At 41.3% G+C, this 16989-nt stretch overlaps 1 protein-coding gene across 1 annotated transcript; it reads left to right on the top strand.

Annotated features, from left to right (window-relative positions):
* The first annotated feature begins 13525 nt into the window (after positions 1-13525).
* On the top strand, positions 13526-16567 carry LOC147618225 (pentatricopeptide repeat-containing protein At4g04370-like). The gene has a single exon (XM_086775205.1). The coding sequence runs from the start codon at positions 13526-13528 to the stop codon at positions 16565-16567; it is 3042 nt and encodes a 1013-aa protein (XP_086631331.1).
* The last annotated feature ends 422 nt before the right edge of the window (positions 16568-16989 follow it).

Raw genomic sequence — 16989 nt, 5'->3', positions numbered from 1 at the left:
CCATACAAGAAAACCACAAGCAACAGCAAAAAATATCCAGTACGTCAATAGTGGATTCCCAAAACAGCTTCAAGCCCAAGGGTACTATGATATAGACAAGACCTCATGGGAATCTAGCCAAAAAACCCATGCTACAAGCAAGGGACCAGGAAAGCACCCCAAGGATAGAAAGAAGTATTCCAAGCAAGCCTGCACTCAACTCAGCATTTAAAAGTGGTGGGTCCAAAGGAATTACTAACAGCATAGGGATACTATCAAGGGAATGCAACGATATGGGTGTACCAAAGACCAATCCAAGACCCAATGCTATGTACACCTTCAGGACAACAGAAAGGACCCATCAGCACAAACAAAACCAATCCACCACTAAATCAAGTGATAAAAAAGAACCAACACTGGTCTGGCAAAAGAAAGTAATTCAACCAGGTAAACAGGGGAGTGCAACACCACCAATGCCATCCACCAAGGAGAAAGAGCTAAACCAAATAATGGACCAGGGTAAAGAAGAAGTGCACTCACATGCATAAGAAATAGAACAAGTTCATCAAGATTCGGTGGATACACTCCTCAACTAGATGGGGGGAAAATCAGAAGCTCACTCTAAACTGGGAAATTGCAACAATAAATACCCACAAGTTCCAAAGTACCCCATTAGTTTATGTGGTAATAAATGGAGAAGGATCATAGGAGGTACCCATCCCCAAGCAAGTAGGTACAAGGTAAAGGAGTATGTATGTCATGCCGTGAAACATGTTCATTCATTTCACGTGTACTCTTCTCCTCCTCTAAATGCATAATGTGTGCCCTTGAATGTTTGAGCATATAGGAAGCCATAGGGTATCAAAATTTACAACATAAAGGGTCAAATAGTTCATGCCATGAATTGGTCCTGGCTACTTCACGTCGTGAAATGCTCAAAACTATCTCACGCCGTGAAACACTTCAAAATGGTTCACGTCGTGAACCGACTCTAGCAGTTCACATCGTGAAACGGTCACAAACCCTCCACCAATCGCATGCAAACACGTGGCATACCCATTTAAGCTGGTCACTGAGACCGACGACGACTAAATCATAAATACTTCTTCTTTCCCTTTTTGTCCATTTTTCCTCTACCTCCTCCGTGTGATCGTCTTGCATGCGATCTTCATCGTCTTGCACTTCTCTGTGTTTATTGCATGTTAGGTTGTGTCCGTGTGTCGGTGTTTTTCCCTTCCTCCTTGCTTGTGACCATCAATCTCCATAAATAAAAGCATTGTGGATCAATATGGAACACATTTCAGTATCACTATTCTTAAATCGATTAACAAATCTCCTTAATCAATTGCATATGTTCCTTCCCCTTCTTGTTTTTCATTGCATCTCCCCCCAAAATGGCCTCACAAGGGCATGAGATCTTGACCTGTGAAATAGCAGTCTGCTATTTCACGGGGTCCACACTATCCCCTCGGGTGGAGTAACATTGCACTGAGCACTTAAAATTCATTGTTCATACCACACATACATCACTAACACTTCTTCTCCACTAATAATCATGACACACCCAACTCTGCTAGTTCACGAATTAATAAACTGCTATCTCACCTACTAAGCATCTCACATGCTAAGCCTCTCACGTGCTAAGCCTCCCACGGCTTAAGCATCTCACGTGCTAAGCATCTCATGTGCTAAGCTTTTCACATCCTAACATTTCACGGATTAACCTCTCATGCACTACTATTTCACGGCTTGCACTTTCACGAATTAGAGTTCATTCCCACACACACCCTTTATTGCTCACCCCACTAACACTCTTTACATCATAACACACACACACACACATAAACACACACACACACACACACACACACACACACACACACACACACACTTTCACGAATTAGAGTTCATTCCCACACACACCCTTTGTTGCTCACCCCACTAACACTCTTTACATCATAACACACACACACACACACACACATAAACACACACACACACACACACACACACACAAAAGAAAAAGAAAAGGGGGAGGACCACGAGCTCCTACCAGTCATTATGTACTGACACTCTTTTCAATGTTACAGATGGCCTCCTCCGCTACATCAGACCTTGAAGTAGAAGAGAATCCGACCATCACTCAGGCCAGTACCATAGGGTCACCATTAGAAAGAAAGAAGAGAGCATCACACAGCACCAAGCTCAGCTATCTTGGGACATATGCATAATAGTTCCATCCAACAACTCATGGAAAGATTATGCTCTAGTACCACAGCCCAAAGTGTTTGCAAATATTGGAGGATACAGAGGTAAAAAATAAGCTAGAGAAGGTGGACCTTGGACGAATGGTAGAGATCCTCCTCCACACTATCAACCCAAACTTATGTGCGGAGGATTTGAAAACATATGACAAAGCCACCAAGAGAGGTACAATGACAAAATCAGATGGCACCACTGAGCAGGCTCTCATCATCACAGAGGAGTTTCTACGCGATGCTCTATAGTTTCCCCCACCAATCCCAACACATGTACACATTTTCGAGCAAATGCCCATGGAAGACATGCTAAAGAGGATTTCCTATAAACTCCAATGTGGCAGAATATGACAATATAAGGGATGAAGTAGATGAAAAGGCTTGCAAAGCCATGCCATGCTCATGCAGGTAAAACCCATGGACAGATATAACAGGGTACCCCTAAACCGCATCGCTAAGGTCCATGAAGAAAAAAGGTACATACATCCAGAAATGGAGAATTACCTCAAGTCACACCAATCAAAGGTGTGTAACCCCTTTCTCCTTACTAAAGTGCTCAGCCATGCAGCTAACCTTCCAGTTCCAGAAAGCACACAGGGAGCATAGGTACTCTAGGCTGAAGCACCCTTGGAACCATCTACTATCGTTCCCGAAGAGTTGTACAGGGACAAGCGTACAGGAACAAGCGTTCTTAAAAGAAACTAAGGAGCTTCTACAAGATATGAAAAAGGGTAAGAGAACCAAGAAGGACAAAAAGATGAGGGGGATTCTCCAATAGGTTGAAGCTGAATCCCAAAGATTAGACGCAGAAGTGTCATAGGAGATAGCTTCATTTAACACGTGCTGGAGCAGCAAGAAGCACAAAGAATTGAGAAGATAAGCACACCAGCAAGCACAGCTCCTGAGTTGCCACTTCCCACACCACCCTCAAGCCCCATACAGATGGTATTCACAAACCTCTCACCACTCTGCGACCTTGTTATCTCGGATCAGCCACCTTCAGAGGGATTGGTGTAGAACAGGATCCATAACAACAAGTGCCCCAAACAAATGTGAGTACAAGGTATGAAGAAGCTACATCAGCACAACCAGAGGCCAAAAAGGAAGGCCACGAAGCTGAAAAGAGAAAGAGAGCAGAAGAGCCTATAAGCCCCAGCAAGAAGAGGCAAATAGAAGATAAGGGCACAATAAGAGAAGGTTCCTTCTTGTACAACTTAGAGGCTGATCGATTTCTACATGAAACCATGGAAGGCCTCAATAGCATGTTGCAACTGCTAGTTCGCGAAACAGAGGGCTCAACCTCCACAAGAGTCTCTATGTGGGAACAAGAGAAAAGGGTATGGCAATGTCAATTACTTACTACTCACATGCTCCATGACAAAAATGCTACCCTATGGAAACAATTACACGAAGCAAATGATCAAGTGCAAGTGCTTAAGGAGAAAATGGTTGCAGTAGATCAACACACAAAGAGGTAATACTTAAAATCTTAAAAGTAGCACAAGAGCAAGAAAACAAATTCCAAACATTAGAGGAGCACAACAAACTGCTCAACAAGATAGTGGTTAAGAGGATCGAAGAAAACACGGAGCTCAAGGCACAAGTAGATCAAGCACAAGTAGATCAAGCCAAGGAGTAGCTTCAAAAGGAAGATGCGAGAGAAAGGGAAGACCAACATACACAGCAACTTAAGGATGCCCATGCCATGTTCACATCAAAGGAAGAAGGGTTTAAGGGGCACCTCACTGAGCTAAATGAAGCCATTACTACAGCCAAACAAAGAGTGGTAAGCCTTCAAACCGAAAGGGAGCACATAACAAAGCCCATGCTAACAAACTCAAAGCCTTAAATGAGGTGATCCAAGCAAAAACTTTGGAGATTGTTTAGATGCTAGCCAGCCACCAATAGGTGCTTGAACATGTACATCAACAGTAGCTGAGCAGCAGCCAACGCTTGGCAACAAAGAGGCTAAAGCAAATTGAAGATGCTAATGCACAGGCCACCACTGCAAGAAAGGCATAAGAAGTATGATGAGCTGGCTGCTGCTAGAGAGGTACGAGAGGCTACCATTTCCAACCTCCTTTCCTCCACGACTCAAGAATACAAGAATTGGAACACCAACTCACCATGCAACAAAAGATTCAGAGGACGAAAAAAATTGATGAATTACGACTCCTCATCGAACGAGCCTCAAAGATAGGTTCATTGCCAGTAACTCCTCGAGCCCCTCCTCAAACACTAACATTGTTTTTATCTACACTAACGCTCTCTCTCCTTCAATATGAGATTAACCTCATAGAAGACCTCAGTTTAGGAGACCTTACACTCATCCATCAGAATACGGAAAGAGATGCCAACCCCACCATCATCATGGGAATCATTCAGGAGGGGGATATAGTACTAACCGACCCAGCTAATATCTTTTTCTATCTCTTACATCCCATAGTTCTCAATCTTTGTAGTTGGTGTCGGGTGCAACAACAGTCAGGCATCTTGGATGATAGTGTTGATAAACTTGATCTGTTTATGCCAGATGATATCCCAATAACACGGGCCAACTACGAGGTTGTTTTGCAAGAAGCTATCAATGGATCATTAGCCACGGGTGGATAGAGGTTTATAATACCCATCGACATCTAAATCTTTCAAAATCCACCTTATATCATCCTTTTGGTATTATAAAACTTTATCAAAATATCCATAAGAATTTAGAGTCTATGCTCACTACTACTGTGGTTTATAATTTTGATAAACAACATATTGAATATCCTAATATAACCACAGAAGATAAAATTGATCTCCAAGAATTCATGAAAACCAACAAGACCACCCACCCACCCACCCCCAAGTTCTGGAGAGGGTCAAGAAGAGACACAAGGCTCCTCTATTTCAGCTACTTATCCCGTGTTTTCTTCAATCGCAAGTAAATTACTAAATCCCTTTCCAAGTGTAGCTCCTACTAACAACTCTGAGGCATATTGCACATTCTCTCGCTTACCTTCTATCCCTATTGATATTCCCACTAACCCTCTAGCCCCCAAGGAGATGTTGGCACCCAATATGACTCCACCATGGCCGCTTGATGAGGTACATAATATACAACCTTAGGATGACATTGAAGCTTTTACTAACATGAATGTCCTTGAGTCCTTGTTGTTGACAGATGCAGAATACAAGGGGTTCATCAGAGCAAGCAACCCAATTTTAAAGACAAAACTCATGTTCAAGGTGTTGATCAAATCACACCATTTGAACCCACCCAAAGGATCATGGCCGCCGATGCTTATTCCACAATGGAATCACAAAGACAGCCTTATGTGCCTTACCCTCTTCACGCACCAATGTCAAATTTAGCGTGGAGGTGTTACCAATCGGGGGAGAGGGAACATTATGGGAGAACGTGGCTAAGCACACAAAGCTGGCGAACCCCCACTTAGCAAACCTGTTGTTGGAAATTTGGATTGTCACCTTCATGATTGGATATTTCCGCGCAGGTGGCGCAAGGCACACCTAGTTCATACAAGAGGAGGCTACATAGCCATCACCACAGATGATACCAATCCCCACATCGAGGATTTTGGTATACAACCGAATTGGCGAAAGGAATATCTGACGATCCCTGAATATAGTCATCGATACTAGTGCTCCCCGCCAACCCAAAGAGTGGATCCGCTCTACATGCCCATCAAGTGAAGGCTCACCCCACTCCAATTCCACGATGCAAAGCAAAGGGATTCTCATGTCTGCTATAATTTTTCACAGTTCTCGCCATCTGCCTTCCCAAATATGACAAGCCAACAACAACAAATGCTCACGTGACTTGGCGTCGAATTCCTAATCCAGACATCATGGTGGCTGCTATCATGAAAAGGCAATATAAAAGTTGCATTCAAATATTAGCCACCCAAGGCCTTAGTTAGTAAGTTTTAGGCGCCCAAGTGTGAATAAGGGCCAGTTGTATAAAAAGCATGTGAATAAGGGCCAGTTGTATAAAAGGCAATTCTCATAAATGAAATGACACAATCCCCCTTTGTGCTATGAGAACTCTTGTGCTTTATCTTTAGAGAGATAGAGAGTGAGAGTGTGCTCTAGTACATGTGCCTCTTTCATGCATGTGAGAGAGTGAGAGGTTGATTGCCTTGCATTAGTGGTGCGAGCGAATCCACGATGTCAGTGTGGAGGTGGAGTTTAGAGGAGTGGAGCTTCCAAGCTTGGGGATCCTCAAGGGACATAAGCTCGAAGCATTGGTAAGTACCCAACGATTGTTGTGTCTATTGCTTCTCCCATGTGCGGTTGTGTGGAGTTCCCTCTTGGGAGGTGTGGTAGCCCATAACACCACTTTACTCACACACACCACTTAAGATAAGTTCACACACGCACTTTTTTTTAAAAATAGCTCTTTTATAAGAAAATCAAAAAATCATTTTCATCCGTGTATATATCATATATCCATATCTCATATCACACATCACAAGTAACACATCAATGTCACATCATAAAATCCTTTTTATTCCATCCATGCATATCTCATATCTCATATCACAAGTAACACATCAGTGTCACATCATCATCCTTGCACCATGACCATGATAATTAGACCAGGACCTACATGCACCAAGGAACCCGAACACTCCTGGAGCAATGTGAGACTAGAGGAGCCCTACATGTCTCACATCCACCTCAACACAAGTGTCAAATAATCCAAGGAGTTTCTTCTATTGGTCGTCACCTATCCCAAAAGCACGAACACTCCACATACCAGCGTTAGCAGCCATGCATACCTGGTACAAGCATGTATACTTAGCCAATCAGGCAGCACTACCCTACCTGTTTCACTCTTGAGCCACTTCATGTCTATCACACCAATCATGCCAGGACCACACCCACGTTCGACCGAGAGGGGTCAAGGTCTTGAATAATCACCTTAATGTGATGCACCCCATGGAATGACACCCACATGCCAATCTATAAACATGTGTGGTACCTTCACAGGCTTCCACAAACAAGCACATATGCATCACAAGAATACAGTTTCATATCTAAAGCTGTGTAAACCATCACAAGCTCGATAAGACATCACAGGTCTCCAAGTAGAAACTCCGAGCAAGTTGAATTCCTCCAGCCATAACATATTTTGATGAAGTCTTCTCTCAAGATTTTTCCTTCCTTAAGGTCTTTTTTGTTCTTTTTATTTTGTCTTCATAAGAGATAAGTGTAGAAATAAGTGGTATGCACATGTAGAGACTTATCCTATTGTTGTTGCCTATGTGATTGGCTTCTTATTACTCTCCTCATTGTAGAGGTGGAGTAAGATGGGGATTTGTTCTTTTTCTTTTATCTTCATAAAAATATAGACAAGTGTAGACAAGTGGTATATGCACATGTGGAGATGTCTCCTATTTTTGCATGTGTGACTAGCTTCTTGTTGCTTCTCATTGTAGAGGTGAAACACGATGGGGATTTGTCAAAGATTGTCGTCCACGAGGATTCATGGTGAAGCTACCAATGATATGTAGATTAGAGAGAGGCTGCTCTCAATGTGTGAGGTTATGCTACTTTGTGTTGGATGAATTTGCATATACATCATATTACAGTCAACCTTTGGTGTGGATTTCAAAATGATACACATGGAGTGCATGGTACCATGTTACATTGGGGTAGATGGAAGAAGAGGTTTATTAGGGTTATGTACAATGGGTCATTTTCTAACACAAAATGAATAAAGATTTAATGAGCATGTTAGCATGTTGACGGTGCTACCTCTTTGTCAACCTATTGGGGATGGTGGCAATGAGAGAAGCAACTATGTCATGAGAATTACCATCGGCTATGGAGTTGAGGTGCTGTGAGACTACAAGATGCAAGGCTCTACTGAGCAAAGAGGTTTCTCCAAGTCAATTTTATGCACTATCTCTAGCTTATTTTCTTTCTTCCTTAATCTATTTTCTTTAACATTTGGTTGCTTTCTTTTTTATTTTTGTAGTGAAAGTAAGAAGGCTCTAAGTTGCTACTATGACTATGCACTAAAATATTTGCCTATCATTTTTTTACTAAAAGCAAGCAAGCTCTAACTTGCTATGACTATCCACTAATAGATTTACCTATCATTAGCTATGCGTTGATTATAGGAATAGCCTTGGCACTTATTTACGATAGTTGTAGCCATGGGGAAGCTTGATAAACTACTTATGATGTTCTTTATTGGGATTCCTTAGATAAGTGAAGGAGTTATTCCGATCCATTAGTATTGGTATCATCTTTGTTGGCATTAGGAAGTTGTATTCAATGAAGCGAGTTTGTCGATGTCAAGGATATGGGGAAGGTTGAAGCATTACCTTGCTACATCTTTTTTGGATGCAGGTTCTTATAGTGCCAATCTTGTAATAAGTAGTGAGATTTTACTGCTCCAAAATTATGGAGTACATGATGGCAGATTGTTAAGAGCTTTCATCCTCAAAGCTCTAACTTGTGTTATGAGGCTTGGCTTGTTCACCCAAACTAGAGCAAAGCACTCTCAAATCTCATAGAGAGCTCAATCGTTTGCATCCCTCCCGTATACATTGTCACATTGTAGAAGCTATGTATCCAATGGGTGACAATTCAATCCTCACTCACTCATTACTCCTAGTTCATGAAAGAGTTACAAGAGTAGAGAAAACACTAGCTCAAATTGTATGTATGGAGAATTTTTAGTTACAAACACAATAAATGGGCTTTTATACATTGTAAGCCTTTTCTCACTAGGTTGCTTGTTGAGAGTAACCCAAGGGGTGTCTATCATTATACAAGGCTTTTTCCAAGCAATTGGCCTTGTAGGTTGAGTTTCTCATGTTCTAATTCAAATGTACGAGTGCTCATAACACATAAATAGTGTGATTACAATATAGTAGGGATGCTCTTAATAGTCCAGTGAAGATCCAAGTGATTAACAAAATCTGAGTTATTCTCTTTTTTGTTTTCAGCTACTAAAGATGCAATTCTTATATGCAAGGATAAACAAGGAAAAACACACGTTTTACTTGCAAGTGGGATATAAGGGAGTGTGAATGAAAAAATATCCTTAGCTAAAGCGCTTTCATTAAAAGGCTTTATAGCTTGGAGCTATTGTTTTATTACTTTACCTTATTCAATGCTATAATATTGTTCTAGCTAAAATCTATTGTAGAAAATGAGATACCTACCAACAATAAGCAAGCATGTTCTTGAAGAGATTTAGTGACAAATTTAAAGTGGGATTATTGCTTATAATTGAATGAAAACAATGTGAGTCAAAATGGTTTGAATTTGTTTTGACATTACATGAGTCTCATCCATCTTTAGGACTCATTGTTGATAGTGTGTGTAGTATACTTTCAAATTTCCAACCAAGCAAAAAAAAAAAGTGGTTTTGAAGTAGAATGGTGATAAATGTTTTCTCTTGCACTATAAACTTATGGAAAATTGTTATAATATTTTTAGTGGTGATCTCCACAGAACATGGGAGATGTAGATTGGGATGGAGTCTTTAGGGAGTGGAAAACTATGAATGAAAGAAGACATTAAACTTTCAATATTTGTAATGATGGAAAAAGATAATATCTCTCTCTTTGATCAAACAAACCTTTTTGTGCATTGAATTTTTTGCGTATTCTAATTTTTAAATCATTAAAATTTTGGTGATCATTGTTTTCCCAAAATGCAATCTAAAAACTTGTACGCTTGTAGAATAATGTGAACACATTTTTAAAAAAGGTTAAAGGTCCTTCTTTGAAAAAGGATAAGTTTAAGATACACCCTTCACATAACCACGAGCATTGTAGTGATGCCTGATGAGCGTCGATAGGACTTTTGAATTTTTCGGCCAGCAGGCCCTAGGAGGTTCTATTTGTCTCACTATACTCATGAGTTGCCATTAAAATTTGGGGGCAAGACAAGACCTACCTAGGTGTGTGCATAACAATATAAACTAAAGAAAGAAATAATAGTTATTATATATATATATATATATTCTTTAAAAGAAAAAAGACTGATCAGCATGTAAAACCCCCTCTTGAAATGGGTGGATTTTTAGTTATTATTTTAGAAATACAGTAGAACCCCATCTTGAAATGTGTGGTATGTACATGTGGAGACTTCTCCTATCATTGTACGTGTGGAGACAAGAGGTATGTACATGTGGAGACTTCTCCTATCGTTGTTGCATGTGTGATTGGATTCTTGTTGCTCCTCATTGTAGAGGTGGAACAAGATGGGGATTTGTTCACAAAGTTTGGGCGTGAGAATCCATGGTGAAGCTGCCATGATGATATGTAGATTAGAGAGAGGCCACTCTAAAATTGTGAGGTTATGCTACTTTGTGTTGATGAATTTGTAGATACATCATGTTGTTGTAGATTTCAAAATGATGCACATATAATGCATGACACCATGTTACATTGGGGTAGATGGAAGAAGAGGTTTAACACAAAATGAATGAAGATTTAATGAGCACGTTAGCATGTTAGATGATGCTACCTCTTTTTCAACCTATTGAAGATGTTGGTGGCAATGAGAGAAGCAACTATGTCATAAGAATCACCATTAGCTATGGAGTTGAGGTGTTGTGAAACTACTAAATACAAGGCTCTATTGAGCAGAGAGGTTTCTCCAAGTCAATTTTATGTGCTATCTCCAGCTCATTTGCTTTCTTCCTTTTTCTACTTTCTTCAACATTTGGTTGCTTTCTTTGACATTTGGTTGCTTTCTTTGACATTTTGTAGTGAAACAAGAAGGCTCTAAGTTGCAATGACTATGCACTAAAAGACTTACCTATCATTTTGTAGTGAAACAAGAAGGCTCTAAGTTGCAATGACTATGCACTAAAAGACTTACCTATCATTTTTGTACTAAAATCAAGAAGGCTCTAACTTGCTATAACTGTGCACTAAAAGATTTACCTTTCACTAGCTAGGCCTTGATTGTAGACATAGCCTTCGCACTTAGTGACAATTGTAGCCGTGGAGAAGCTTGACAAACTACCTATGATGTTCTTTATTGTGATTGCTTAAATAAGCAAAGGAGTTCTTCCAACAAGCTATTGGCATTGTTGTCATCTTCGATGTACTTAATGGCATTGGGAAGTTGTTGTAGGGTAGCGAGCTCATTGATGTCGAGGATATGGGGAAGGTTGAGGCATTGCCTTGCTACATCTTTTTTGGATGCAAGTTCCTATGGTGCCAATCTTGTAATGGGTGGTGAGATTTTGATGCTCCAAAATCGAGGATATGGGGAAGGTTGAGGCATTGCCTTGCTACATCTTTTTTGGATGCAAGTTCCTATGGTGCCAATCTTGTAATGGGTGGTGAGATTTTGATTCTCCAAAATTAAGAAGTACATGTCAAATTGTTAAGAGCTGTCATTCTCAGTTGTCTAACTTATGTCATGCGGCTTAGCTGGTTCACCCGAGCTCAAGCGAAACTCAAATGCTCTCAACTCTCATAGAGAGCTCAACCGTTGCATCCCTCCGGCATACATTGTCACACTGTAGAAGCTCCATATCCAACGGGTGACAATTCCATCCTCACTCACTCATTAATCCTAGTGCATGAAAGAGTTACAAGAGAAAGAAAACACTAGCTCAATTGTATGTATGGAGAAATTTTTGTTACAAACACGATAAATTAGCTTTTATACATTGTAAGCCTTTTCTCACTAGGCCGCTTTGAGAGTAACCCAAGGGGCACCTATCATTAGTTACAAGGCTTTTTTCAAGCAATTAGCCTTTTAGCTCGAGTTTCTCATGTTCTAATTTAGATGTACAAGTGTTTATAACACATAAATGGTGTGATTACAATATAGCAGAGATACTCTTAATAGTCCAATGAAGATCCATGTTAGCTAAGCGTTTACTCAACTATTAAAGATGCAATTCTTATATACAAGGATAAAGAAGGAAGAACAGACTTTTGGTATACATGTCTACTCTTGCAAGAGGGATAGGGGAGAGAACAGACACTGCCCATCAAAATAGGGGTAAGACCTTCTCATTTCTGATGCTGTCTCTCATTTATTTATCTTTGGCATCTCTTCTTGGGTACTCTGCCCTTGCTCTCTGCATAAAAAGACTTTTTTTTTTCTCTCCTACTTTGGTCACCACATGATGTAGGCCAAAGAGGGACCCTGTTCTGGACTTACCTTCCCATCTCTCTCATATTTGTCTATATACCACCATTGATCACCAATGATGTAGATCATGGGGTAATGTCATGTCTACATGGACTTATCTTTGTCCCTATCCAAGAGGCACCCCTGCATTACTCACTCTAGCAGGAGGATTGACCTTGAGGAGGGATTATCTATCAAGGTCCATCTCTCTGTCTATCTACAGTCAGTCAGTCTCTCTGTCTATGTGTCTATCTTGTGTGATCTTACAGTCATATATCTCTGACTCTCAGTCTATCAGTCTTTATGTCTGTCTTCTAGTCTTGTCCATCTTGTCTTCTAGCTTGTCTCTCAATCCTTGTCTAGCCTCTCTGTCTTGGTCTTATCTTTTGTCATGTTATAGTCTTGTCTTTTTGTCTTCCTCCTAGTGTCCACTTAAGGAGGGTGTTGGAAATAAGTGCTCACTAGGAGTACTTTTAGTCTTGGTCATCTCAGTGTATGCCACGTGGCACTCAGGGATTTATCCCATATGCACTCATGCTCAGCTCTTGTACTTTCCCCTATATATTCAAGGGGTCACATCAATGGAATTATCTCAGTTTGCTTCATCCCTCTTGCACTTTTCCCATGTTCTAGTTTTGTGTGATACCATGCTAGATTCTCACTTTCATCTCCACACAACATGCGAGACGTAGATTGCGATGGAATCTTTGAGGAGTGGAAAAGTATGAATGAAAGAAGACATCAAACTTACAAGATTTGTAATGATGGATCTCTTTTTATCAAACAAATCTTTTTGTGCATTAAAAGGTGATAAAAGTTTTCATTTAAATATTGTGTGTCCTAACTTTTGAAGCACTGTAGTGCTGGCCGGCACGGATAGGACTTTCGAATTTCTTGGCTAGGCCCTAGGTTCTCACTATACTCATGAGTTTCCATAAAAACTTGGGGGTAAGGACAAGACCTACGTACCTGAGTAACAATCTGATCCAAAGAAAGTAATAATATATATGTGTGTGTATGAATGTATGTATGTATGTAAATGTATACGTATATTCTTTAAAAGATCAGCATGTAAACCCCCCTCTTGCAATGCCCGTCCTGAAATGTGGGGATTTTTAGTTCCATTTAAAAAATGCAGTAGCTCACACTGAGCTCATGAAGACATCATGGAAGCCAGCAGATTATCCTCCTCTGCGAAACCACATGAACATCCTGTCCGCAATGCTCGAATTCGCAGCGATGGACTCTTGTGCGCTATTTCTACCACTCAGGAAGTCAAACCTACTCTGCATAAAGGCCAAGCGTTGCTTCAATTGTTGCCTCCTGCGAACTTGCTAGAACGTTCGCGACCAAACTCATCATACAACGCATGCCATGAACAGCAGAGAATAATCGCAAGCGTACAGAACTCTGCTGAACAAAGATTTCTTGTGAATTTTGATGGGATTGAAGGGACAAAATGCAATGCCGTACAAGGTCCACATGCACATTTTTTTGATGATACCCTGCGGAGTTTTCTTACATATGATGATGCAGATTTGAATGCCCTTGCATCTGGCTTGAAGGGCTGTGCCAAGGCCACAGCTCTATGTGATGGTAGACACGTGCATGCCCTCATATGCCAACTTGGCTATGATTGCAGCACATTCTTGGGAAACTGCGTTATCCAAATGTATGGAGATTGCAAGAGCGTGGCGGAAGCACAATCCACATTTAATAGGTTACCTCAACCCAATCTATTTTCTTGGAATCTTTTAATCAAAGCCTATGTTCAGAATGGGGACTTGCACACTGTGAAAGTGGTATTCGACACCATGCCTCATCGTGATGTAATCTCATGGACTGCCATGATCAGAGCATTCACCTTGAATGGCCATGGTAAAGAGGCTCTGCATCTGTTTTATGAGATGCAGCTTGCAGGCCTCGAACCAAACAAGGTAACATTCATCTGTATTCTTGATGCATGCCAAAGCCACGAAGCCCTGGATGATGGTCATGAGATCCATGCTGCCATTGTTGACAGAGGTTATGAGGCGGATGCTATGATGGGAACTGCACTTATTACTATGTATGGCAAGTGTGGAAGCCCTCATAGCTCAAGAAAAGTGTTCTCCACACTGTTGAGGAAAGATGTGGTTACTTGGAATGCAATGATTGCAGCTTGTGCACAGAATGATCACGGAAAGGAGGCGTTGGATATTTATCTTCAAATGCAGCTAGAGGGCATCAATCCTGACAAGTTTACTTTGATCAGCATTCTTGATGCATGCACAGTGCAGACAGCTTTAGAAGAAGGAAAGAGCATTCACGCTGCCATCATCAACGGACCATACAAAAATGATGTCACAGTGAAGAATGCTCTTATAACCATGTATGGCAAGTGCAACTGTTTGGATGAAGCTAGGAAAGTGTTTGGTGAAATGGATCAACGGGACATCATCTCCTGGAGTGCAATAATTGCAGCATGCACCCAAAACAGGCATGGTGATGAGGCTTTGGAACTTTTTTATCAAATGCAGCATTATGGCTTCAATCCCAGCAACATCACTTTTGTGTGCATGTTAGATGAATGTACTAGCTTGACAAGAGGAAATGAAATACATGCTTTTATCATCAAATTTGGCTGCGATCAAGATGTGTTAGTTGGAAATGCTCTTGTCAATATGTATGGTAATTGTCAAAATGTGAATGAGGCAGAAGCCGTGTTTAGCAATATGTCTCAGCAGGATGTGGTTTCTTGGAATACTCTCATCTACCACAAGGGTCATGTCAAAGAGACTCTAGAACTCTTTTATAGAATGCAGTCAGAAGGTGTGAGTCCTGATAGGATGACCTTCATCTGCATTGTTGATACATGTGCTAGTCTAGGTGACTTAGAAAATGGTGAAAAGTGTTATGTGGCTATTACGAACAGCCCTTACCAGCATGATGTCATTATTGGGAATTCCCTCATTACAATGTATGGCAAATGTGGAAGCCTAGCCAAAGCAAGGAACATCTTTGAAAGAATGCCACACCATGGCATTGTCTCTTGGAATGCCATGATCACAGCATGTGCCCAGAATGAGAACAGCAGCGAGGCCCTGGAGCTTTTCTATCAAATGCAGCATCATGGCATGGAGCCCGACAAAATTACCTTCATCTGCACTCTTAATGGATGTGCTGTCCCCAGGCTTTTAGACGAGGGAAAAAAAGTGCATGCTACAATTGTTGATTGTGGATATGAGCAGAATGAGGAGATTGGAAATACCCTTGTCAGCATGTATGGGAAATGTGGCAGCTTGGAAGATTCACAGATCGTATTCAGCAGACTCTCTCAACGAAATGTCGTCGCTTGGAATGCTATCCTCACAGCATGTGGGCAGAATGGGGAGGCTGGACAGGCCCTGGCACTGTTTCACCAAATGAAAATCGAACACGTGGACCCAGATGAGATAACCTTTATATGTGCTCTTGATGCATGTGCCAGCATGGTAGCTCTTGCAGACGGCGAAGACATCCATAAGACAATCATGGACAGTGGATTGGAAATACAGACTGTGCTGGGGAATGCCCTCATCAACATGTATGGTAAATGTGGGAGCATGAGCAATGCAATGAGCGTGCTTAGAAACATGTCCCATCGGGATGTGGTTTCATGGAGCTCTTTGATTGCAGTAGCTGCACAAAATGGGCAAGGTAATGAGGCTTTGTCACTTTTTCACCAGATGCAGCTTGATGGTGTCACACCAAACAACATCTCCTTCACCTGTGCTCTTGCTGCATGCAGTCAAGTGGGACGTATTGACACGGGACAGCAGTACTTCGCTTCTATGAGTAAAGACTATGGGATGACACCCACACTTGAACATTATGTCTGCATGATCAATCTTCTTGGTCGTGCCGGACACCTGGATGAGGCAGAAGACTTGATATCTAAAATGCCTCATGAGAAAGTTCCAATGATCTGGTTGAGCTTGCTTGGAGCTTGCAGAATTCATGGTGATGTAGAGAGGGCAGTTCTTGCTGCCAAGAAATGCTTTGAGCTAGATCCCAGTAATGCTGCACCATATGTGATGCTCGCAAATACTTACGCCTCAGCTGGCATGCAGGATGACACAGCAAAGGCAAGGGAGGCTTTGGAGAAGACTTTGAAGAGCCACCATGAGCATATGGAGGTCACCACTATAGTGCAGGCATTCATAGCTGGATCTTTGATTCCTCCTTAGTAGGTGGAGATTGCAAAGCTTGACAAGGCAAGTTGATGAAGAGGGAATGTGTATTATACTGAAGGTGGCATTTTATCACCAGAAGCTCATCCAAATACCCAGGATAAGCAATAGTGGTTATTTGGTAAGAAAATCAGTGTTCTGATTTTGCTTGGGCATGCCATAGACACTCGAGGTGAAACTAATTTGTGGTTTTGGTCTTGAAGAGCAGCTCTAAGTCCATTGCAGCACCGTGTTGGAAAATACACGATAATAACTCTTTTGATTCCTCTTTTATGCCAATATGTTTCTGTGAAACCATTGTTGAAGGTGTGGAATTTTTTAATGAGAGAAAGTTGACAGGTGTTTGGGACGTCCTTACCTTGCTCAATGTTGGTGCCATTCCTGGGAACAAGGAAGAGTAAAGGAAATGATAGATGGGA

The sequence above is a fragment of the Cibotium barometz genome, chromosome 35 (assembly GCF_041138505.1).
Source record: "Cibotium barometz isolate CiBa-2024 chromosome 35, ASM4113850v1, whole genome shotgun sequence".
Taxonomy (NCBI): domain Eukaryota; kingdom Viridiplantae; phylum Streptophyta; class Polypodiopsida; order Cyatheales; family Cibotiaceae; genus Cibotium; species Cibotium barometz.
Note: the sequence above shows the minus strand (reverse complement) of the source record. Positions and strands in the feature narration are given on the sequence as shown.